The sequence below is a fragment of the Caretta caretta genome, chromosome 17 (assembly GCF_965140235.1).
Source record: "Caretta caretta isolate rCarCar2 chromosome 17, rCarCar1.hap1, whole genome shotgun sequence".
Taxonomy (NCBI): domain Eukaryota; kingdom Metazoa; phylum Chordata; order Testudines; family Cheloniidae; genus Caretta; species Caretta caretta.
The window spans coordinates 3,488,731-3,515,805 of NC_134222.1; the positions used below are offsets into that span (position 1 = coordinate 3,488,731).

The 27,075-nt window shown below is 37.4% G+C and overlaps 1 protein-coding gene across 13 annotated transcripts in view; it reads right to left on the reverse strand.

Annotated features, from left to right (window-relative positions):
* The window catches only part of NCOR1 (nuclear receptor corepressor 1), a 115,092-nt gene that overhangs the window by 30,189 nt on the left and 57,828 nt on the right, over positions 1–27,075 (reverse strand). For 10 of the 13 annotated variants that reach the window (XM_048823628.2, XM_048823627.2, XM_075120946.1 and 7 more), the window contains 9 exons: positions 22,995–23,125; positions 21,924–22,129; positions 17,443–17,505; positions 12,775–12,914; positions 11,805–11,931; positions 8,556–9,111; positions 4,456–4,585; positions 3,555–3,750; positions 256–429 (listed from right to left, as the gene is read on the reverse strand). In XM_048823628.2, coding sequence (XP_048679585.1) covers positions 256–429; positions 3,555–3,750; positions 4,456–4,585; positions 8,556–9,111; positions 11,805–11,931; positions 12,775–12,914; positions 17,443–17,505; positions 21,924–22,129; positions 22,995–23,125 — 1,723 coding nt within the window. The remainder of the gene's footprint in view (positions 1–255; positions 430–3,554; positions 3,751–4,455; positions 4,586–8,555; positions 9,112–11,804; positions 11,932–12,774; positions 12,915–17,442; positions 17,506–21,923; positions 22,130–22,994; positions 23,126–27,075) is intronic. The other 3 variants (XM_048823629.2, XM_075120947.1, XM_075120943.1) reach the window with 1 other exon arrangement.

A 27,075-nucleotide genomic window follows, 5' to 3' on the forward strand; every position in this document is an offset into this window, starting at 1 on the left:
ATACCGTAAGATTTCATATTTGGTTAAGAAAATACATATTAGAGAAGAGAACCAGCTGATGCAAAATGAAAACATGAGGGTACATGTTCCCCATGACTGGAAAATCCCAAAGGAAGGTCTATTTACAAAAAAGAAAGTCATTTTCAATAGTGCAGATAAGCCTTTAAAGAAAGTTTACTACTACATTAAATCATGGAAGTCTAACCTATGAAGGCAGACCGCCAGTAGCTATTGTGCAAAACAAATAATATTTACCTGGTGGAACACTATAGCGAGCTGCATTCATATCAGGCTGTGGAGAGGCTTTACTGACTTCTCTTGGAGATAGCCTGTATGGCGATGCCGACCTTGCTGCTGTGTTTTGCACCTGTGCTTCCTGTTCAATTGCTCGTTTCACCTCAACGTAAGGCATATAAGCAACTGATTTTCCTATAAAAGTTAAGGTTATCATGAGAGAACCACCCTATATTAAAATACTTAGTGTGAAAAGAACTGGATCACAATAGCCAAGTGACAAGACCATTGGTCTTCTAAAGTCAAGTGTACTCTTGTCAGAAGTTTAAATGCTTTCATTCCAAAAGAACTTTTCAGACCACATAAGTAAAGACTTCCATACACAATACCACTTAATCACAGCACTGATGCAAATGAAAGACTTCACAGTTAACAACAACAGGTCTTCTTCCCTTCCTGGAATAAAAGGAGCTTCCAGATCAGTTACCCTCCCACACATGAGAAAACGTCTGTAGGAGTTCAAGATCAATAAATATCTTTGGATCAGAAATTACTGAGACTTCAGACAGTTTTGCATATTAAACCACAAGTGTACCGATTCCTGTACCAGCTTTTTGGCATTCAATTTGATTCAAATGTTACCCCTAGAAACTGAGTGTATTTAGCCTTGTTAGTCTTTTTGAGTCTTCCAGATTCAGACACGTTTAAAAGTTGACAGTATATAAATAGAGCTGAACATCATTGAACAACTGACCTTGGCAAATATCATAATTTAAAAATTATTACATAAGTTTATTACTGAAGGAAAAAAGCTGGTGAAATATTTTTTGCAACATTATGCACATTTTTTCTATAGGAGAAGTAAAAGTTAAAAAGATTCAGTCTCTTCCCTGCTTCAGTTTTTATCAATAAAGTTATTCACTTTGTACTTGATAATGTACATTTTCATAGATGCAGACAAAAAACTTCCAACTGTAATTATATTAAAAACAAACAGTACCAAGGAACTCAAGCCATGTGAGAAAGGTTCAGTAGAGAAGCTGCCAATTTTTATTTCTAAATCCTTAATAAATATTTACTTCTAAATCCTGCCAGCAAGATTTAAGAGTAAATATTGTTTTAGACTGAAGACAACTCACTACTATTGATCTCCGTACTCCTGTCCACCAGTTAAGGGCTGCTCCTAGTCAATTTAAGAGCAGTAAATCTATATGGTCAATGGCTTTGGGGTTTCATAATTAAAACAATGACTAGGAAAAGGGAAGAAAATTTTGCACTAGAAATAACAGAATTAAGATCAAGATTTGTCTGTATTTTAGAACCTCAATTTTGTTTCGCAAATATAAGGGGAATGTGAAAGGATAATTCAAGAATACCTGATTATGAATCAGAACCAGCCTACTGTAGCTGAGGAAGTACACCTTTAACCTCATCAGTTAAACAGTACTAATCATACTGCAAAAAAAATTACTATGTCTACCATTGTACGTCACAGATAAGTTCACTGCGGATTGTCAATAAGTCTGTGCTATTACATGGCCTTTCATCTGGACACTTGCCTTTAACTCATGCATCATGTGTAAATATCCTAAAACCTATACCGGAAAGTTTAAAATAGAATCTGTGGGTTGTCTCCAATGCATTGAATACAGTGGAGAAATCCCAGCTGCAAAACAGACTTAAAGGAACAGAAACTCTAGAATAGTTTGGGATGTCTACAACTCTTTAAAAGTTCAGAATTTAAATACTAAATCCTTTAGGACTCAAATACATTTTATCAAATTCTTCCCGGCACCCACAGAAATCTTGAATTTTGCTGGCAGAGAACTTCATCCTCAAACTTTCCAATACTTCATAATAAACTACAGCCAATGCCAACTATTATTCAAAGAAATGGTATTTTGGCTAGGTAGCATTTGTAATTGCAACCACAAGTTCTTCCACCTATTCTAAAGGAACAACCTCCAAAAACAGTTCTCTACAAGCTCTCTCCTCACTATTGTGAATGGAAGAGAACAGGTACACCACTGTTCAAAACATCTGTCATTCTCAAACATACCAATGCTTCTTTTTGCTTTGGCAAAAATTAATATGAAGGTTTTCAAGAAAATGTAATTTAAAACTGTAGTGTATGCTGAAAACTCAAAACTGTTTTCCAAAAATCAAAATGTTTAAGATGTTTCATGTTATTAGTGCTGGTTATGTCACTGTAAGAGTCAGATGTTACACAACATTTGTTCTTACAACAAAAGTAGTGAATGAGGATGTACATTCCAAGGTATTCTAAATCAGAGGTTCTCAACCTTTCCAGAGTATTGTACGCTTGCAGGAGTCTGATTTGTCTTGCGTTCCCCCAAGTTTCACCTCGCTTAAAAACTACTTGCTTAAAAAAAATCAGACAAAAATACAAAAAGGTGTCATAGAACACTGTTACTGGAAAAAATTGCTTACATTCTAATTTTTACCATATAATTATAAAATAAATCAATTGGAATATAAATATAGTACTTACATTTCAGTGTATGGTATATAGAGCAGTATAAACCAGTCAATGTCTGTATGACATTTTAGTTTGCACTGACTTTGCTAGTGCTTTTCATGTAGCCTGTTGTAAAACTAGGCAAATATCTAGATGAGTTGATGTACCCCCTATATGACCTCTAGGTACCACAGAGGTACACGTACCCCTGGTTGAGAACCACAGTCCTAAACAACAGTTTTACGTTTAACAACATTCTGAAGAGGTCTTTGTTCAAGAACTCAGTGGAGCTAAAAGCGTGTCTCTTTCTCCAGCAGAAATTGGGCTACAATAAGAGATGTTACCTCACTCACCTTGTCTCTCTTTTGTTCTCAGGAGGTTAACTCAATAAGTTTGATTTAAGGATCTAAGTTGGTCCACCCAAGGACGTACAACATTGGAAGAGATTTTATCACTGACTCTCAAAGCATTCGCGGACCAGACGACAGCACTTCTAGCATCACTGCATCCACCACATTAATTCTAGACCAGTTTACTGTCTTGCCACAGTATCAGGTTCTTGGTACACCCTTTCCTAACAGAAGGGCTTCCAGTAGGATGCATTTCTCTCTTCACACAACTACATGTAAGGTACTAAAGGGCAGTTTGTAATTTGCTTGCTAATTACTTTATGAAACCTATTCCATGAAATTGGTGATCAACATACACAGAGATGAAACATTAGCAAAGGGTCTAGTAGATTCCAGTAATTGATTCTTGCAGTTTATAATCCAGAAGTTGACCCATGTTTCAATATCTAGGGTTGCTTAGTTCTTGAGTTTTCAAAAAAGACGTCGCCTACCTTCCCACTCAACATTAGGGCTCTTGGAGGTGCCACATGGGCTTGCAGAACTTCTATACTCCATATCGATATGCTCCTGCCTCTGGCGCTGCTCCTCCAGCAATGCTGATTCATGCATAGCTTTAATGTGCCGCTGATAGAGAGCATAACCACTAATGGGTGTTCCAATAGGTACATTACATGGGCTACAAGAGACCTAAAAGGGAAGAAAATAAGTACATAATATCTGTATAATACATATCAAACATTTACCAAAGTAGCTCTCTTTTGCCAACAATAACTCATGTCTACTTGCTCCATGTCAAAGGATGTAATCTACTTCTACATACTTCAAAGGCAGCATCAGAACTTTTCTGGGTGTTTTTAAAGCTAACTGTTCTGCATTTATCATTGGTTTCAGAGTAACAGCTGTGTTAGTCTGTATTCGCAAAAAGAAAAGGAGGACTTGTGGCACCTTAGAGACTAACCAATTTATTTGAGCATAAGCTTCCGTGACCTACAGCTCACTTCATCGGATGCGTACTGTGGAAAGTGTAGATGATCTTTTTATACACACAAAGCATGAAAAAATACCTCCCCAGGAGAGTGGGGTGGGGAGAGGTATTTGTTCATGCTTTGTGTGTATAAAAAGATCTTCTACACTTTCCACAGTACGCATCCGATGAAGTGAGCTGTAGCTCACGAAAGCTTATGCTCAAATAAATTGGTTAGTCTCTAAGGTGCCACAAGTACTCCTTTTCTTTTTGCATTATCATTGTAATTTAAACTCAATCACAAATGTACTGTGATAAAACAAAGAAACAAATTCTCTCTTGTTCTATGATATTTTTCATAACAAAATGTAACATAAAACAAATTATGGATATTGCAGATTCCCCTTCCAATGACATTAAGAACGTACCATAGGTGGTATGACAGCAGCTCGATGGTGAAGTTGTTGCAAATCCATCTGCCCTTGTTTTATTGTGGAGGATACTAGTATAGATCCAGTAGGGTTTAACAGTGAAGGCTTTGAATCCATAGTGAAGATTCTGGAGAAGGAGAGAGCAGAAAATTAAAACTAGACAAAGTGCAAGATCTTGATAGGATTACAAACAAAAGTACTCCTTTATTGAATTAAATAACTGAAAAGCAAAGAGCAAGTAAAAGCAAAAAGTTACATAAATACCCACAAGACCAAGCCTGAATGGAATACATGCTGCAACCACTCGAAAAAGAGCATAACCTTTTGTACATCAAAATAGCACACAGTACAATGCACACCAGAGACCAGAACAAGTGGATGGCAACATTTCAATAAGTCTGCTTATGTTCTAATTTTAAATTCCTTAATTCTGCATCAGTAATAAGAATTTGTCTGTTAATTTCTTTAGTTGATATTAGATGGGGTGGGATCTGAGTTACTACAGAAAATTTTTTGCTGGGTATCTGGCTGGTGAATCTTGCCCACATGCTCAGGGTTTAGCTGATCGCCATATTTGGGGTCGGGAAGGAATTTTCCTCCAGGACAGATTGGAAGAGGCCCTGGCAGTTTTTTGCCTTCCTCTGTAGCATGGGGCACGGGTCACTTGCTGGAGGATTCTCTGCTCCTTCAAGTCTTTAAACCACGATTTGAGGACTTCAATAGCTCAGACATAGGTGAGAGGTTTTTCGCAGGAGTGGGTGGGTGAGATTCTGTGGCCTGCGTTGTGCAGGAGGTCGAACTAGATGATCATAATGGTCCCTTTTGACCTTAATATCTATGAATCTATAAATAAAATGGTGATTGTTAAGACAGAAGTCATGTTATACATATTTTTTCCTCTACATTATATTTTTCCAATTGTTTATCCAAGTTAGTTTTAAATATTTCCAGGGATAAAGCCTCCTTCACATCAGAAGACTATGAACTCTTGCTCTACATTTTGAAATTCTGGGAGCTTACAGGACTTCTATGAAAAGCCTTTCAGTGTACAAATATCTGCTGAGAAATCAATAAAATGAAGAGAAAAATCCTATTTAACATGGTAGAACTTCCACTATAAAATGCATCAACAAATTATAAAATTTAGAGCTTTGATCATGACTGTAGCAGACTACCTAAATTCTCAGAGGAATAAAAAAGGTCTAATATATTCTTTGCTTAAATCTGAGAGGAAGATGTGCTTTATCATCACTTGTACATCACTAGTCTGAACTACTGGCTAAGTGTAGGATGACTCCTATGCAAGTTAAGATTCCTTCCCGTTACACAGGATGTGGGAAGCAATAGAATTGCCCTAAAAATTATGACAATACCTATTGAAAATCCCATTTTGTAGGTTCTTCTCAACTTTACCATGTTAGGAATTATTATGCTAATTAAAACCCGTCTAGTGCATTTGTAAAGCACCCTTCACCACAGTTTTTACTCTTCCTGTTTTTCAGCCACAATTCCTCGAGTTCAACAAACCTATTGTCACCATTTAGCCTGGTAAAAGATCAAGTAGTCACTGTCACTCACAATATGCCTGAGAGAGGTGGCAGGAGTCCAAGGTAATGCGTTAAAATGGTTTGAGTCTTTCTTGGAGAGACACACCCAATAAACAGTGATTAGAAACTTCACCTTCACCACTAGACACCCTCAATTGTGGAGTCCCACAAAGATCAGTTCTCTCTCTGGTCCCATTCAACACCTACATGCAGCCACTAGGTGAACTGGTCAGATGACATGTACTTAAGTGTCAGCAATATGCAGATGACACACACCTCTACCTATCCGTCACAACATGAGACCACACTGCTACCACCATAAAAGCCCCATGCTTGGACAAGATCAGCTCACAGATGAGGCTGAACCTGAGCAAGACAGCGGTGATGCTGGCAGGCAAAGGAAAGCAATTAAAGAGTTTGCAGTCACAGTGCAGTTTCCTTTGGCTGAAAGTACACAGCCGCAATTGGTCAATTTGGTCCATAGTCTAGATCTGAGTACTGATTCCTCACGGACACTAAGCTTCCACATAGCAGCAGCCACGAGTAATGCTTTCTATCATCTCCAGTTGGCTAGGAGACTCTGTCCCACCCTGGTGGACAAAGAGTTGGGGTTAGTCAGTCAGACCTTTATCACTTCTTCACTGGACTACAGCAATACAATATACCTGAGCATGAAGAATGCAGTATTTAGGAAACTCCAACTAATACAGAACACTGCAATGTCTCTCCTCAGCAACACAGGAAACCTCAGACACATTAGACATGCCTTCCACTCCCTGTGCTGGCTTCCCACAGAATTTCTTAACTAAGTTCAAGGTCTCAGTCCTTATTTTCAAGGGACTCAATGGCCTGGGCTCAGGATACCTAGAAGACTGTGGTCAACAACATCAATCCTCTGGTACAATAGAACTCTCTACAATAAAGCCTAAAGCTTGTCTGTGCAGAGACACAGCTTTCTTGGGGACCAGTCCAAGACTCTGGAACTTAGACCAATCACCACCACCTTCCGCTCAAAGTGCATGGTGCATTTCCTTAACCTTGCCTTCTTTAATGTAATACATAGTAACAAGTACATTTAATAAAACCCTACCAAAACAAGACACTCCCTAAACACACTTCTCCCCCTGGGGAGAGGATATGAGAATAAACATGTGACAGATGTTACGTCAGTTGCTTAATGCACTATTGGAATGTGCTCAGATACTAGAGCGATGAGTGTGGTATAAGAACCTATACAGCTTAGAAGAGGGGAAATTCTGGGTCTCTGCTTCTTCAGGTACCCTGTGACAACAGTAACATACTGGCACAACTCAGAATAATCTCTTCTATGAATGAGGAATCATCACGACTTTCCACATAAAACAGAAACTCTCCATTACATCACACTCTTAAACTAATTAAAGTTATAATAAAGGAGATTCAAAATATATTTTTTTGGATTTGTACGTTGTACATAATGCATTGTGTCAAAACCACTTTACAGTTTAACTAAAATGAGAATTCTCTCCAATTTTCTTAGAAGATACATGTGGGGAAGACTTTCCAAATTACCACTTCAGTTTTGGGATAGATCACTGCCTCAATTGATTTTTGAATAATAGTTTTGTTCTGTGCCAGAAAATCTTGAAGCAACAATAGTTTCTCCCCAACCCTCAGAAGAGGAACACAGGATTACATATCATGGAGACCCTTGACAGGAATATCTAGCCTTTTGTTTTGCTTTGGAAAGTTTCTCTCATTGTTTTCAATAAGGTGCTATCCTTTCCAAAAAGCTGCTTAACATGTACATGTAGCCTATTCTTGGCACAAACCCCAGATGGCTTAATTTCCTTCCTCCTTTAGCTTTCCAGGCAGGAGTGTGGTTTTTGATGGCTGGCCATCCACCAGACTATCATAGAGAATTCAGGCTATAATTTGCCTTGCTGAAGGCAGATATTTTGTCTGGGTTTTGGGCATACTGTTAGATCAACATTTCCCCACACTAAGCATTAAGACTCTCCTTTCTGAGAGAGCATATACCTTTCTTTCTGAAAGCCCCTTTTCCCAGTAGGAGTTGATACTGCTTGTAGAACCAAGCATCACCACCACTCATGACACTTGTCCACATTCCGGAAAACAGAATTCAAAAGAACATGGTGCCAAATAAGCCATTTGAAAAATGGGTGTTCATGTTTAAACTACAAAATATTTGTATTGTACATGCATGCACACATACTAAAAATCTCAAAGTTCAAACCACGGAGTTGAGTGAGGGTTAGTGGTAGAATGAAGAACACACAAACATAGGAAGTGTTCCATATTTTGCTTTAACAATGTGTCTTCCAGTTACGTAATACGATTTTTAAAAAAGAATGTTTTGTGTGTGCGCGCGCACGTGGAGATCTCTAGTAATTTAAAAGTAACTGAATATCCTTTGTCACAGACATCCCAAGTAGAATTTGGGTTGTCTCTCTCACCAACAGAAATTGGTCCAGTATAAGAGATTACCTCACCCACCTTCTCTCTAAGGTTAAATTAATGTTTCTCTCATAATTGAATAATTAAACTCACCTTTGTCTTTCAGGTTCCCCATCAACATCTTCATCAGCACTACAAGTAGCACTAGAATCATTGTCTGAATTGGGCTCTGGTCTTGCTGGATTAGTCTGCTGTGACAGGCTGAAATCCATTTCCTCAGGTTCCGACTTTTCCTTGGGTTTCTCCAAATCCCTCTCTTTGGTATCACTCTCTATTTTCACTTGAATGTTCTCGGGTAACCTTATTTCAGCATCTACAGGTTCTGCTTTAGTATGTACTGGAAGGTTGAGCACAGGCTTAGCTTCAGCTGAGTGGCTTCTACTGTCCATCTCCATTGGCTCCTCTGCCTCATTACTTATTTCTTCCTTAACTTGGAGCTCAACATTCTGATTTTCAGCTGTTTGTGCACTTTGGGCTGCTGAGGAGGGGGATGTGCTAGGTACGGTTTTAATGGCAGATTCCTGTTCTGCTGTTGTCTCAGTGGTTATCCTAGCAGCAGAGCTCTCAGACATCGCATCTTCACTGGGTTTGGAAGCTTCCACTGGTGAAGGAGATGGAGCACTCTCTGTATCTGAACTATTTTCAGCACCTGAAAGACATTCTTGCATAAGCACTCAAAATATAATTAACACGCTCTGACTGGACAGCAAATAATTGCTCTCATTTTACAGCACCCACAAATATATGAGGTATCCCACAGTACAAATAAGACTACAAGCCTCTGCCCCAAAGATATCATTCACCACTTAATTTCACACCTAATGCAATGATGACTTTACATGGGAAGCTTTTCATCATTTGTGAACAATCCAAGCAACTCATTTTCAAACATGAATTACACAGATTTATTGCTTAGCGCAGAAATCTCTCTTTCAAAAAACTTATTTTAGTTTTAGGTATTAGCCACAGACTATACATTTAAAATTTCTTCATTTTAAGAGTTGATACACTTGTAGAATTGGAATCCAGACACTGAAACACAGGCTGCAACATGAAAAAAAGTCTGCTATAGGCTTTCACACAGCAGAGTTGACAAATTTTCAGAAAACAATGCTGTGCATCACAGCTAGTGACAAACTAGGGTTTTCAATCTATAGGAAGAATTGTAAATTAGCATTATTAACAACATTTTGTACCATTTTAAAATAAATGGTAACTTTTATTCATCTTTCATTCTAATCATTGTCCCACAGAAATAACTTCAGTAAACTGGAATCTTAAGGCAAAATTCCCTAACAAACATTTAATAACAAAGTTTAATATAAACTACAAATGCTAAGAGAGAACCATGGTTCCATAATATAGCACAACAGATTCTATTCAGAAATCTTATATTACTATATCAATCCTCATTGCTTAAAAAACATTTTTACAGGAAATATTTAGTTCAAATATAACATCCTCACAAGCTTTTGGTATTTTTAGAAGGAGCGTCTACATGCCCTTCCCATTCAACTGATGTCTACTGCAGAGCAGATAGAGCACTACACAGCCTACCGGTTAACTGAAAGGTTTAGGTTCTCTCATCTGTCATTTTATGTACGTAACCTTTTATAGACAAAGTACACGCCTGGTAAAATGCTTAAACAGAACCAGAAAGCAAAGGGTCTTCACAGGTTTTAATGGATAAATTCACCAAAAGGATTTTTAATCTTTTATGTTAAACACATGGATCTGGTAAAATTTAAAGACTCATCAATTCTAACTTGTTAAAGCTTCTCTATGATTTGAAAAACCTTATTACTAATTATTATTGGCTTTTATATAGATGAACAATTTTCTGAACAACATGCAGACATCAGCAGCTTGAGACATTAAGTCAAATACTCTGATTCATAGTTTATGAATGTTACTGGATACAGTTCTACATAAGGATGGCCAAATACAGATTTGATGGGGAGTCTAATTATGAACAGTTGCAGCCAACACAAAAAGCTGGTAAGTATTCGCCTGCCTGAAACTTTTCAGAGGCTAGTTACTAGCTAAAGACTATAAATTCATGATTCACCATGTTTTTTTTATAAGGGCAGTTTTATGTAGCCATTTGCTGTCAGTACGATCAAGTTAAGAACACTGGGTCAGACCAATAGTCCGCAGAGACCAATATCCTGTCTTCCAACAGTGGCCTGTATCAGATGTTTCAGAGGGAAAGAACAGAACAGGGCAATTTATAGAGTGAACCATCCGCCTGTTGTTCAGTCCCAGTCTCTGGAAGTTAGAGGTTTAGGGACACCCAGAGCATGGGGTTGTGTCCCTGACTATCACAGCTAATAGCCATTGATGGAACTATCCTCCATGAACTTACCTATTTCTTTTTTTAATCAAGTTATAGTTTTGGTCTTCACAACATTTCCTGGCAATGAGTTCCATAGGTTGACTGTGTGTTGTGTGAAGAAGTACTTCCTTATCTTTGTGTTAAACTTATTGCCTATTAATTTCATTGGATGACCCCCTAGTTCTTGTGTTATGTGAAGAGATAAATAACACTTCCCTATTCACGTTCTCCACACCATTCGTGATTTTATAGATCTCTATTATATTGCCCTTTAGTCGCCTCTTCTCTAAGCTAAACAGTCCCAGTCTTTTTAATCTCTCCTCCTATAGGAGATGGTCCATACCCCTCATCATTTTTGTTGCCCTTCTCTGTACTTTTCCAATTCTAATATACCTTGTTTGAGATGGGGCAACCAAAACTGCACACATGCAGTACTCAAGGTGTGGGCATACCATGGATTTATATACTCCGTTTATAAAACAGAAAATATCATAATGCATCCTCTTTCCTAACGATTCCTAACATTGTTAGCTTTTTTGACTGCTGCTGCACATTGAGCAGATGTTTTTGGAGAACTATAGACAATAACTCCAACATCTCTTTCTTGAGTGGTAGTAGCTAATTTAGATCCAGTCGTTTTGTATGTGTAGTTGGGATTATGTTTTCCAACATGCATTACATCGCACTTATCAGTACTGAATTTCATCTGCCATTTTGTTGCCCTGTCATCCAGTTTTGTGAAATCCTTTTGTAACTCTTCACAGTCAGCTGCAGAATTAAGTTTATTCAGACATAGATATAGTAATCCCACCTGCTAAACTTCAACCCCAGAATAAGAGTCTGAAAACTACACTGGACTATTTTAAATTAAATAGAGTGTAACTTTTTGATCATTTTAAGTGACAACTTCTGCAGGTGATCAAACATCACAGGCAACTAAAATGGTGGATCATTTTAGTGCTAGTAGGAGTTTCCTTCCAAACCAATTCTGACATTTCAGTAGTTACCCTCACTGTCTTCTGGATTCTCTTCTTCATTGGATGCTTCGATATCTTCATCCTCCTGAGCAGAGACCGTTGACGCCACGCTTTCACACTGCGATACATCGCGCTCCTCACGAGGCCTTCGTGAAGACTAAGACAGAAAGAATTGAGATTTACTCCATCTTGAAAACTTCCATATATTAATTTTAAATGCACTCTCTCTCCACTTTATATCAGATTCAGAAGTTAAAGAACCCCCTAATTAGCAATGATGTTTCTTTCTGCACTGATTTACACCTTGTTTTAACTCAGGCAGTACTGCAGGGGGCCAAAGAGGAATACAGTATTGTCAAATGCACAAAAGCTTTCAGATACAAGCAGAACCAGTAGTTATTTCACTTGTTAAGATACGTAACTCCAACTAGTGTCACTGTGCCATAATCCACTCATTTTCCAAGGCTGTAAGCACTGGCCTAACTCTGCTACCACTTAAGTCAAACTACTCCTGCTGATATTAACTTAAATTAGGCCAGCACTGTGCTTTTGAAAATCCCATCCTTGGTGTTTTACTTTGGCTATATATGCAGCAACATTCAGTTGCTGATGTTCCACTGGCTATCCTAACCTGTTTTGCACTGTTGGTGTTGTTTAATAGCTACATGTTTCAGTCCAAAGATATTACTGGTGGATGAAGCCCCTCTATACAGGTGAGTTTGCAAAACACTTTGAAATTCCTCAGGAGGAAATGTATTACACCAAAAATGCAAAATAATATTACTACTGACCTTTACATTTAAAGTGACTACTAACTCTAAACCGTCTATCTACCCGGGCAATGAAAAGCGGCACCAAGTGCTAGAAGGTACAGAGCAAAAACAGGTGAAATGAAACAAAATGGGAGGCTGAAGAAGTTTCTATTGTGAGCCTCAAGGCCTAACTTTAGACCAAACCCAATTATCTCCAAAAATTATTTAATCCAGTATGATTTACTCACTTTCTGTTTGTGCTGCTGAAGGAGGTTGTCCAGATTATGTCTCCTTTTATAGTTGAAGTAGAAGTTTTTACACTGAGCTTCACTTTTAGTTCCAACCATTTTGGCTATTGCTGCCCAGTTGCGACCATGTTCCACTAACCCTATTTAAACAAAATGCAAGCTTAATATTTACCATGATAAATAATCAGGCTAACCAGAAATCAATTCAACCACACACAAATTCCACTTTAAAAAGGTCTGACTTAAACACAGACACAAGAAAATGGGGTAAATCACACTGTCCTTAAAATGACTCTTGTTGCAATAATGAACCCACCCAACAGATGGAAAAGCCCTGCACTTCATAAAGCATAGCAGGGCGCCTCTGAAGCTATTCCATTCAAAAGTTTTGCCAACATCTGAAACAGAACCAGTCAGCACATTCCCTCCCATGTGCTCATTAGCTAGGTTTTCAGACTTACTATAGAAAAAGTAAATTAAAAATGTATTTAGCAAGAATTAACTAGTGCTGTTAGAAAGCTGTCGGCCCAGTTGCCTCTCCAGAGGACAATGCTCAAACAGCTGTTGTGATGACATCACCCCAGAAACCGGTAGCAGCACCAGTACGATAACATGAATGGTGCAGCTTAAAGACTTTATTTTTGGTAAGTAGTAATCAGCTGGTACAGTAACATTTCGCAAGAGAAATGTTCTTTTTTAATACTTTGATATTATGAAAACTTCACATTTCCTTCTACTATTGAAATAACATCCTACTAAGCCTATTTTGTTAAACTTTCATAAGAAAACAGTAAAGTCAAATTTCCTGGCAAATGACAGATAAAGTACTACTACATAAAATTTCCCATGACAGATCGCACCACTGGTCTATCAAGTCCAGTGTTTCCTTTGGCAGTGCTGATGCATCAGAGGAAGGTGAAAGCTTCATAATGTCCTTGCTTGAGTAAATGTATAATACGACGCAAGGGCAAATGATTCCTTCCTAACCCCTACAGTGATCAACTGTCAGACTGAAGCATGAGATTTAATTATCCTTATTTCTATTTGTAGTTAAGCAGGCTACTGATCACAAGTTATTGAGTCTCAGCTGAGTCTATCTACCCTCCTGTGGCAGTGAATTCCATTTCTGGCTACATGCTGCGAGAAGGACAATGAAACCCTCTTTGTAATGGCACACCCGCTCCCCTTATAACGTACGCACAAGGTAGGTTATAAAGACTTAAGTACTGCAGTAGCTACTATCATATTTTGTGCAAGTAATGAAGTACATAAAAGCTACGTTTTATGATGCAGAATCCCTATTTTGTTTCCTCAATTGGTCATTTAGGGTCTGATACGAAGTCCATTGACTTCAGTTCGTTTGGTTCAGGCTCTTAACAATTAAGACTGGTTCTGCAGTCAGCGTATATTAGCAAGGTCCTACTGTATTTTCTTATTTTGTTCTATATCTATATAGGCATAAATTATCAAATGACTCTTCATCTTGCATGATGATAAAGACTGATCAGTTTATCAAACTTCATAACTGCCACCAGTATAAACCTCACCTTTAAAAATTCTACAATTCAGGTGTGACTGGAAAGTTGAGGGCTTGAAATCTACAGTGTGGGGCTATTGGCTGTTTGGAATAAATGGAAGAGAGGCAACAGCAATGCTTGCCCCTAAAACCATGTTTCTCTGGGAAAATAATTTCACGAACATTTGTTTACCCTAGCTACCAGTCATCAGCGACATAAGGACAACCAATGCCCCACCAAAGCACTGCATTTCAGTACTTGCATTCCAACAACACCTGGTTAACCTTTACGATCTAGATTTTCAAACGCAGTTTCTTATACAATATATACCTAACCCCTTAACATTTGGCACTGGTGAAATATGAAACTACTAGTAGATTAATGCTTAAATGCTGCCTCAATACTGCCATGTCTAACATGTTCTTCTTAAACATCCCTCAAAAAGAAATACTTAGTGTTGTATCAACCATCTGGAACTTGCTATACTTGTGCAACTAGAATGATTTGGTTTTGTAAACTGCATAGGAAGATATTTCTTGCTTAAGTAGTTTTTAAAATTCAACAAGCATCTCTTTCTTCCACCATCATCTTAGTCTGATATCTTAGACATGTGTGACATTACTTGGATGACCTGAAGCCAGTTCATAGCTGCTCAAGTGGAGGAAGGCAAACTTCTAGGTGATCATTTAAGGCATTTATTTTACAATCCATAGAATATAGCTTTACTAAGCAGAGTGGGGACTGCGTATGTTAGTATTTTACATAAAATCATGCCAGGTATAGTTTTGACTCTAATGAGACAAAGCAGAAAACAAGATCTTAATATAGTATAGATATATTTTTGTGTGTCTCATCAATACATCCAGAAGCTCTTTATGAAGGTGAGTTTTAGCCTTCTTTTCCAGACTGAAAATGAAATGCAGCAAGAGGTTGAGGTTGTACCTAATGTCACAGAGAGGCAGTGGCAGAGCCAGGAATAAAACACAGGTTTTACTCCCTGTGCTGCATCCTATCTACTGGCTCATGCGGTCTGCCCTGTTAGGATAACCGACTTCTTTTCTTTCTGGGACATAAAACTATTGAACCCACATCCACTACTACTATGCACATTTGAGAAAATGTGTAAAAATCCCACACCACACTACCTAGAATAAAAAGGATAAGAAATTCACACCGAGATCATGAAGTATTTCAGATTGTGAAATTCAAAAAGGTTCTTAATCTTATAATATAAGCATATTTTCTCTTAATTAAGTTACCATTTCACAATTTTTAAGTATCATCTGAAAGGCAAGATTAAAGAGTAAACAAGCAGGTACTCAGTAAAATATGATTTTGAAAGCTAGAAATTCTCCCCAGTATAAGTATCAGGATGACCGTGGTAGCTCTGTCTACAAGATAGATACACATCAAAAAAAATTACCTAATCCCTACTAACCTCTCCCATTTCTTAAAAATCTACTATAAATAAATATTTGGAATACTGCTGCTCTGCTAATGACCTCCGCACTATTTCTAAATACACTAAGAAAATATCTAAGACTAAAAACTGGATAGTTTTTTCAAAATCTTGGACTCTGGATTCTTGGCAAAAAATAGGCACACAGAGTGACTAAAATCTCTAGAAGATCTTTGAAAGTGATCTTTACTATACATACAGATATACACAAACACAAAAATTAAAGGAGAGCTCCAATGTAATATAAAATTTATTCTAGCCTTTATCTCTGCTTTTGAAATTACAAAAACTCACTTAAGTATGTTATAATAGTTTTAAAAGATTAAATGACCACTCTCTTGATCTGATTACACAAAACATGACCGTAAATTTTGCTAAAAAAAAACTTTGGAAATCAAAAAGTTTAATTTATTAGGAAGCTTTGTAATTAAGGGAATTTTTTTTTTTTTTTAGTTGCAGAACTAGAACTGAACAGATTTCCAGTGCTTTTACTAGGAAAGCCATTTTTTTCAGTCCTGCTTTACACCAAACCAGGCCTGCGCCAGGAAGTATACTTGAAGTGACAGCTCTGCAGAGACAATAGCACCACTTGACTGAAATAATAAACTGTTTTGAAATGCTGATACGTTTTTATTTAAAACGTACACCACAGAGCACAAATATCAGTAATATTTCCTTTAAAATCCATGTTTAGGGGTACTTGAATCAGGTACAATTCAAGTTGCACTTGAATCAGAATACTACTGTTGCGAAGGGTCCTTTACACTTTTACAGCACCCATTTTCTATTTTTAGAATTTGAACATAACTTGCAAGCAGTAAGTAGAAACAGGATGTGTTTTGTATTAGGCAGTAGCATAGAAGCAATTTTTATTTTACTTTGAGGGCTATGCAACACCTATAAACCTGGGCAAGCAAAGAAAGCATCAAGCCTGATTCTTAAAAGTAATTCAAGTCCCAAACTTGGAAGTGTACATACTAAAATAAATTTTTTTTGCATGGTATATTTAGAAGTCTTTCTATATGGTGTACAAACATTTTCAGCCATAACTAGAGAAAAACAAAGCCTACAAATTCTTGTGATATGTTTTAGCACAGAGCACTAAAGAACCAAGCGAATTAATAGTTCTTGCAAAAAAAAATTTATCTAGTGTCTGCTTGTACTCATTTAAAATTTGACTCCCTGTTGAAGCTAATATCTATCACTAAGCTTTGCCAGAGTTCAAATTATACGCACAATAATGTTTTAATACATTAAAATTTGCCAATCTCCTTGCCAAGTTACAATGCAAACTCACATTTCAGATAAAAGAATTCATCTAATGGAAAGGGTATTGATGTGACTTATAAGAAGGTGTTACTTAGTGCAAATTTCAGATGCAAATTTTCATTCACATCAGTTTCATTGTTATATAGAGACTACTTTGTAAAATCGTTTTCTATCAGACTGTTGATGGCCATAGCTGTAAACTGAAATCAAATAGCTTTTCCAACAGATTGGGAAAGCCAATAAAAACATTTAAATCTGCATGTTTGTTTGGAAGATTGGTTTGCTTTGTGTGGATATCTGCTTCTAAGAAAAAGCTCCTTTCAAACGCAAAATGAAAGTGAGTCCCCCACCTCATTAATTCAAATTAGCACCGCAGAGACTAATTAATAACCAGAACTGAAACCAAAGCTTTAGAAGGATTACCTTTTTTAGCAATTTCCATTTCTTCTTCTGTCCAGCGAGAGGTCTCCACAGGCTCTGCAGAAGCTGAAATAGCAAACGGTGAGTCCCATTAGACAGAGAAAAGACCAGGATATGCCCGTTCAGCACCAATCACACATTAATCTATTCATCTGTTTACATTAAGGCCTGTTCAAGCTATTTGGGAAAGCTGCCCAGGACCATGGGAGGCGGTCAGTTTCTATCACACCGAACTAGGGGTGGGAAAGGAATCTTCATGCTCTCAGAGCAAGATGCTAATGACTAGCTTGTTTTGAACCACCAGAAAAAGTGGAATTTTTAAAAATCTAATTAAACTCAGATTAATTCTACTGACACCAGAGTCTGAGCCATTTTAAAATGAAGTTTACTATATATGTGAACATGTGGCTTGTTTTTACTGCAAAGTATTCTGGACAATAAATATTCTAAGAAGCCAGGCTATTTCTAAAAGGTTCGTCTGCATTCACCCACTAAAACCGTCAAAATTTTTGTTGCCATAAATAACTGTCTGTTCTGCCTGATTGTACAAAAGAGCCAGTCCACCGACAGGACTTGGGATAAAATGACAACATCTAAATTCTTGATTCTTAGAGAGTATTTTGGTGGCAGATTTTAATCTGAAGATTTTCATGCAAAGTAGGAACCCCTTTTTCCTCATACATCTGTAAATGCTGGAGTATTTCACTTCCCATGCTACACATCATGGAATCACTAAAATATGTTTATGTAATATTCTCTCCAAAATTACTTCAAACACTGAGCAATGCTCCCAACATCCAAATGATATAAGCAAATAAATTCTTATTTCCATTTTATAGATGGAAAAACAGATGTTAAATGACATGCCCTGGGCCACAATGCAAGTGAGAGCCATGCCAGAACCATCATTAGAAGTTGGGAGTTTCTGATTCCCAGTCCTGTGTTCAAGCCCCAAGGTTCACATTGGTCCGCCACACTCTTGAACTATAAATTGTCCAGCTACACACAAGGCCATGTTATAGAGAGGTCTAACAGGAAACTGTCACGTGTTAAAGTGTCCAGACACGATCTCTGAAAGAGCCTTGAAGGCTGAACGAGTGTTCCTGCGCAATACATGGTACCCAATATACCACAGAAAACTCAGAACCCACACAATTATTTGCGAATGCTTAAAGTTATCAATAAAAACAAAATCATTGGAAAATATTCCAAATTCCAATTTCTGCCAAGTGTCATGTTAATGTTATGCTAGGAGAAAAACCAAGTATGGTCTTGGCACAAGTAGGCTGCTGAAAGTCTCAGTCAAAGTCAAAGATAACAAATGACTTTGCATTTCATTTTTTTTTTTTAAAAAGTCATTCCTGTAAAATACTTAGCTCCTATATAGCCCTTATCTGTATAGCTCAAAGTTTTGTTTTTTTGGTTTTTATTTTTTTAATCAAGGAGGATGTAACCAGCCCCATTTAATACATGGGAGAAACAGAAGCACATGAAGGTGAAGTAACTAGTCCAGAATTACACTGCAGGTCACTAGAAGAACCAGATACAGAACACTTCTCCTGACCCCCAGGCACTAGAGCACACAGCTTGCCTTAAAAGGCTAAAGAGAGTTGAAAGACGGAAATATAAAGAAATGGAAATATAACCAGCACTTCTATACCGTCTTACCTTTTCAAAGTGCTGTAGCAAATGCTAACTAGTACTTAAATCACCCCTGCAAGATGGTTAGTCCCATCTCACAAGTAAGGAAATAAGGCAGCAAGATTAACTGATTTGTCCAAGGCTGTACACTGACAGTAGCAGAGCTGAAATTAATTCCAGAGGTTCTGGCTGCCATCTCAATCATTTCACTAGACCCTGCTACCTCACTGCTTTCGCAAAATACAAAATCCCACCCTCTGAAAAGTGCTTGGAGTCTAAAGGTTTAAAAGCAAAAATGTTCAGCACTATTTTATTTTAGTGCTACATATGTATGATACCCTACAATCACGTTAGCCATTAATATTTTCTAGATGTACATATAGATTTTATAGACGTATACAGAATATGTAAAAACACAGTAGGCAAGGTCCCTTCCTTAAGGACTCTTCTACAGTCCGTAGTGAAGCAGTTTCTTGCCTAAAACTATACATACTGTAAGGCAGATAACATGTTATATTCCTTTCTGCAATAAAAACATGCAACTATTCACAGTTCCCCTCAGTATATCTATCCATATGCTTTGTCCTTCTAATCATAATTTAGACATTTAAGTCATGAGAAAAGGGCACTGGGCTTTAGGACACCCTGAGTCTAGCCCTACCTCTACTTTTGATTTGCTGTGTGACCTGGAGTAAGTGACAAGAGTTCTGTGCCTCTTTTCCATGTCCCAAGTAAAGTTTATAAAATGGGGATCATAGCCATTTTTTAAAGTGTACTGAGATTCAGATATAAAAGATGTTAATTAAGTCTTACATCTATTGTAATATACTTCACACAACTGATTTGTGGAAAGCGGACAAGTTTAGTGAAAGCAGCTGGACACTTCTCTTAAAAGGAAATTTTGTACTTTTCATATTGTCTTATTCTGCTCATTATATTCTGCAACACGACAGGCAGCAAGGATTTATATATAAAATATTGTGAAGGCTCTGAACGGATTTTATAGAGCCTCTCAGGCTTTTTCTATTATAAATCTATTTGCATGCTGTAACAGACACACTATTGAACACAAACCAAATTGAGAGAATGAAAGGGGTTGCAAAACACCACAGCATGCTGTGGAAAAAACAAACAAAAAAAAAAAAACCACACAGCCCCAAATGCTCTAAAGCATTTAAGGGGTTCCTCTGTGGAGGGAATTATTCCACTGACTCCTCTGGAAGAGAATGAAATAGTTAATTACTTAACATGCTGAAGCCTCTTCTCCTACACTCATTTCCTGCATATCAGTCTCCAACACTCATCTGGGCAAACAATCATAAGCAAAGAAAAATGAATGAAAGTTTAAAAAAAAAATCTATGCTAGTACAAAAAACACCCTATCAGGAGACACAATGCAATCAACAATTCTCCTCCTGCTTTATTTCACTGGATTTGATGTCACTCACGTTTAATATTGTTCTGAATGATGTTCAGCCACTGCAGACAGCTCAGCATCTTCACAGACTAGAATCCTCCCCCCCAATTTATCCTTGCTTTATCTGCCATTGTGCATAATATAGAAAGCATTAGCAGGAAATGGAATCAGCAAAACAAAGGTTGGAAGACGGATAGGGCAGAAAAGTAGTCAATCCACTCAAAAGTTTTTAATGTGGAGTCCGGTGGCACTTTAAAGACTAACAGGTTTATTTGGGCATAAGCTTTTGTGGGTAAAAAACCCACTTCTCTGTTAGTCTTTGAGAAGTCCAGTGGAAAGAAAGCTCAAGTAATAGAACAGTGCCACTTGCTGACAGGTATTTTCCACTGAATGCATTCAATGAAGTGAGCTGTAGCTCACGAAAGCTTATGATCAAATAAATTTGTTAGTCTCTAAGGTGCCATAAGTCCTCCTTTTCTTTTTGCGGATACAGACTAACACAGCTGCTACTCTGAAACCTTGCTGACAGCTGTCACCTTACTTTAATACTATTTTAAAAATCCTCTCCATTGATAATTTTTCTGTATTTCTATTGCAGGAGCCAGCGTGGCTCTGTTTTGTTTACCTCCTTTTTTCTGCATCATCATCAGATTATGGCAGTAGGAATGTGCACTCCTCTAGGAACTCAGCCAGCAGCAAGAGTCTGTATACGGTCTACTGGTATATGCCACCAAAATAACACTTTACAGAAAATTCCTTAGCTACATAATGGATTAAGAAACAAACCAACCAGCGATCCACTCCAGATAATAAATATTGAGATAAATCAAATTCTGGGCCTAAATTGCTTGTTAGTAACCATCTAGGGCTAGGTCCTGCAAAGGATCCATGTTAATACAGGGGTCTGCCTGTGATTTGCAGGATCTAGCACTAACCCTGCAAACTAAGAGAAAAATAGTCTTTGTATAGGTTTCAGAGTAGCAGCCGTGTTAGTCTGTATTCGCAAAAAGAAAAGGAGTACTTGTGGCACCTTAGAGACTAACCAATTTATTTGAGCATAAGCTTTTGTGAGCTACAGCTCACTTCATTGGATGTATTCACTGAATGTAGCTCATGAAAGCTTATGCTCAAATAAATTGGTTAGTCTTTGTATAATAAGTCTTATTGCGTAAGACAACTACTGGTGTTCTCTTATATAGTTTTAAGATCTGATCTGATTTTATTTAACATTCACTCATATCGATGCATATTTTTAGAAGTTTGATAAACTTCTTGATGTCTTGTTTGTCAATAAATTACTAGACTTGAAAAAAATGTCACTGTATCCACAATGGAAATGTGTTGTATTCGCAAAGAATGATCCCATATTGACAAAGTGCCTTTCTGCCAGACGGATCCCAAAGTACTTTCCATAAATGCTACTCACAGGGTTCTGGAGGTGGAGGAAGAGGTGGTGGTGGCTCTTCAGTAGCAGCAGCAGCAGCATTTGCTGCTGCAGCTTCGTTTGTCATTGATCTGGTGATCCTGCCCTTACGACGACCTTGACTGTTGGCAGTTTTTCGTCCCCTAGGAGTAGCCTGCTCTGTTTCCTCTGGTGCAATTTCTGTTTTGTCCTTCTCTTTGGTGTTCTCTCTGGAGTGAAGACAAAAGTTAAAAGAAAAGCTTCAGCGCAGACATTAATAAAGCATATACTACGTAGGCAGGTATTGGTGAAACTGAATCACAGATATAAGAACGAAGTGTAAGCTTGTTTTTCAGTACCGATGGAAGGAGTAATTCTTTGTAAAGCAATTTAACAGTAAAATAGGCTCCTCATTTTTTCCCCAAAAATCAGAATTTATTTAAAAACAAATGGAGCTACACTCCATTATTAACTAAAAATCAAAAGAAAAAAATCTACCATTTCCTTACTGATGGTACCAGGTATGTCCTTTTATTGGCTTTAATAGAATGTCCATTTTTATATAGAAACAGAAGCACCAGAACTTCACCTTGAATGGTCCCTTGAAATGCATTAACTATTTATGCTAAACAATCTGTTCCACCTGGTATTTACCTCTCACACGCCTGAGTACATTTCCCAGACCTACTGAAGAGTTCTGTGTAAAGATATTACCTCACAGTACATTGTTTTGCTAATATACTGTAACCTACACAGCTACAGCAACACTGCATACACGAGCAGCAAACACTGTAAGTTAACACAAAAAACTTCAGAAGGGCAAGAAAAATTCCATCCAAACTTTAGGGGTTTTCCATTGATCTGAATTGGTCCAAAGAGTCTGAGAGAAACAGATATGCCACAGAACAATTATTTATGCAATCAGCAATAATTCAACTCTAAATACGGAAATTCTATAGTGAAATCAACCATCAGGTTTATTGCTTTCACTTAATACCAATTCCCTAAATAAATAGTAACAAAAAACTAGCAAAGAGCAACTGCATTAGGGAAAAAAAAAAAGTCAAACAGTTCATTCTCATTACATATACTCACTTAGATTCCTCCTTCTCATCCTTTTCCTCTTCATCTTTCTTTTCTTCCTCTTTTTTCTCTGTTTTTTCTGCTTTCTCCTCTTCTACTTTTTCTTCTACCTTTTCTTCTTGTGAAGGACGTGCAATTTGCTGCTGAAATGAACCATTGACACACTAAGGCTATATAAAACACTTAACTGTGTAAAGAATATGCATTTTTCTCGTAATAGTATTAACACCATCCATATTATTGAAAAGAAGTTACCAAGATTTTACATTAGAATCTTCATCACAATTTACACATCAATTTAGAAGTTGGGCTTGGATTACAGAGGTTTTACAGCAATAGGAACATCTGCAAATTAAAAACATAAAGAAGTGGTTTGGCAGACCAGTTGGCATGGAACAATCTGCCTGTAGCCTTGAAGTTTGTTTCAACCACCACATTTTGAATGTTTCCTTCAGTCCCTCTCAATAAGTAACTTCTTTTCTCTTACATTTTGTCTGATTTTCAGTAACCTTTATTTGGGAACTTACTGCATTTTATTTTGTAGATTCCATGGATGTACTGCCTTCCTCACTAGAATAAGTACAGTGATAGTGAAGACACAGTACACAAGTTATTCTTTGTGCTGTCTTCATAAACAAGTCTATACACGGTATCAAATATAACATAATATGGAAGAGAGTTATGTTAAAAACACCACTATGGGTCCCCAACACATGTAGCCTGAAAATTAACAGCTGTAACAAACAAGTTTTAAAATAGTATTCAGGAGATGTCTAACCAAAAATCTTGAAAAATATATTTCAAGAGTAGCAATGTTAACTTGCTCTATTTTAAAATAGTAATACATGATCATTTACAACTTGGAAACAGAAGATCTACCACCATGAACATTATGTACAGCTCTAACCCTCCTAAGGGTAGTCAGCAGTATCAAGCACTACATTAGGAATTTCATATTTCACTAGATTAGCATATATACTCGTTCATAAGCCGAATATTTTTGGTAAAAAAATGATGCATCAAAGAGCGAGGGTTGGCTTATAAACGGGTCTACACCAAAATTTGATGATTTTAAACTCTATGAAATCATTGAATTGAGGATCCAATACACTGTTTTGTTTACCTGGAGTGTCTGTAGGCATGGAGCCCCTCAGCTTCCTGTGGCCGTGGTTCGCTGCTCCCAGCCAATGAGAGCTGCAGGAAGTGGCTTACACCAGGGAGCTGACGGGCTCCATGCCTACAGATGCTTCAAGTAAACAAAACATCCTGACCTGCCAGCGACTTACCCTGATGGGCCAGGAGCCAAAGTTTGCCAATCCCTGAAATATAGGGTCAGCTTATGAAAGGGTCATACAGTTTTTACTATTTTACCTATCCATCTTGGGGTGGGAGGGTCGGCTTACAAACCAACGGGCTAATGAAGGAGTACATATGGTAGTTTAAGCAGTTGAGGAGGAAAGGTATAGTTTAGAACTGTGAAGTTCTTTACTATATTTCTCTATGACAGCAAAAGATACAGTTTTACAATCATGTGGGCATTGACAAAGAAAAACAGTTTGCAAATATCAGAGTAATTACAAATGGGCTCCCTGACCCTGAACAGAACAGCTAAAAATAGTACATTTATGCAGTCCTAAGTTAAATGGCAGTTCTAGCCTTAACTTTGTCTTGAAGCCTGGGTAAGTATCTGCTTCTGCCAAGGTAGCATGATGCCATTAACTTCAACCACCAGTAATACATTTGATATAACCAGCATCCTCTTTGTTGCCCTTTTCCTACAACCACACATGCAAGAATCTGTTGTGTACTAATTCTTAAATATAGCCATAGTCGACATTTACTGAGCAGGGAAGACTTAATATCCTGTTTCAATACTCTCATGGGGCTACTGCCCCTAAAACACTTCATAGAAACTAAACTGTACTTGTTTCTTACTGGCTCAAATCGTATGTACAACTCAAACCCACCTGAATCACTTTTACTGTTCTTCATTTACATGACACCATCAGTTATTTTGATGTAATGTAAGATATCTACATTCATATTTTACAAGTTTACCTTTGATGTCCATGTCCAAATCTCTGCAACCAGCATGGTAGTAGCAAGTGCTCAAATCTATTTACATTTATTATGTCATCACAGGTTTGGACAGATGGATTATTCCACTGGTAGTCTGATAGAAGTGAAGATATTTAAAGGCACTTTCATTTTTTCCTCCCTATTGTTTTCAAACACACTATTTTAATGTCTATTATATCGCTCATAGCTATTTCCATTGTTACCTGTAAACCTATGTTACCTATGAATCTATAACTGAAAATGGTGGGACGAAATTTGTGTCACCATCCCTACTCCTCTTCCCCCCCAAAAAAACATTCAACTTCCCTGCATGGCTTAGTTATTAGGAGTAATCTAACATTTGCCAACTCAAATTTCTCATACTGTTTCCAGATGGGCTGAAGAATGTATAAGATGTGTTCACAGAAAAACATTTTATACTAAATTAAAAGAGATGGATCTTTAAAGGTGGCTGTAAAAATATTTTCTTCACAAGCATAAGCTTTTATGTCCCTATGCTCCCTGCTGTGTTATTGCCTTTGTTACAGAGTGCTCTCAGGACTTTCTCAAAAAGGAGAGCGCCGTGAGTCAAGCAAAGCCAAGCAAAATCTGAGACAGAGGTTTCTTTGCATTTTACTTATGTTACATTTATATACTGCAGCACATAAATGTACATATTTCATTAAATTTTAGCATTTGTATCTACACAATTCATGTAATTATACGAGCAATTAAGCTTCACGCTTGAGGGTTGTAAGCATGTGATGATCAGGAAGAAATTCCCTTGCTCTCAGTGCACAGCATTGTACAATTATTATTATATTACTATTATTTATTAGGTGCAGCGTGGGGGTAGTTCACCTTCTTCTGAAGCAATGCTTAGTTACTATCCAGACACTTAGCTAGATGAATTGTGCAATCCAGTATGGCAATTCCTACTGAATATTATGTATTAGCAGTATTGCGATAGCACCAAGAGATCCCAATCAGGGTCCCATTATACTATGTGCTGTACAACTAGTCAACTCCATAAAGACTGTTCCCACCCCCAAGGGCTTGCAATCTAAGTTGCAGTCTGGGCAGTACTCCAGTGTGAGAAACCTGATCTCAGATCCTCAAAGATTCTTCCCTTTGACAACATCAAAATATTTTTAAAACAGTATCAAAAATGCATGAGATGGCATGTGAGTAACACAGAGCCTACAATTAAGTCACTACATATGGTATCGTTTGGAAAACATGCTCATAATTATTGATTAATGCAGGAAAAATTTCTGTAAGCAAATAGCAAATATGGTAAGAATGCTTGCTTTAATCAGTCAATTTCTATAAACTAAGCATTCCAAAAAAGAAATTATAGGGGGTAGCTTGTAAATGTAAACCAAAGTCTGGGTGCAGGTATTGTAAGTGTGCACATTATACATACACAAACAATAAGAAGTCTGTTAGTCTGTTTAAAACCCTGGAAAATTCATTGAAGGCTAAAACCAACTCTCTCTTTCTGTTTGCACTTAAGTAGTGCACCACACAAATCAAATATTATCACTGAGAGAACATTCAAACATGCATGGCACTATAAAAAAACCCGAAGACTAAATCTTTTCCCCTAAGAGTTTACAATTCCGCAAACATTTGCTATTGTATATATGCTTAATTTTATGTGTAGTCATATCTAATTAGTGAAACTACAAAGGGAGTAACTCCATGATCTAACTGGGGGTTACACTAAATGATCCTTGCTGCCCCTTCTAACATGATGATTCAGCCCTAAATTCACATAACAGGAGGAAGTAACAAATGGAAGGGGAATAATCCAATATAGGCTTGAGTAATTCACGAGTCTTGAAGGTAGTATTGTATTTCTATACACATTATGTATTGCATATACATGAGTATAGTTCAAGAGCCTCCTCAAAAGGGGGTCCTGAGAAGGGACTTGAGAATGAAGAAAAAGGTGAAGTGTCAAACAGAGCCAAGAAGGGGGAAGCAAGCATAGGTGTACACACTGGAGAAAGACAAAGGGGATAAACATGCG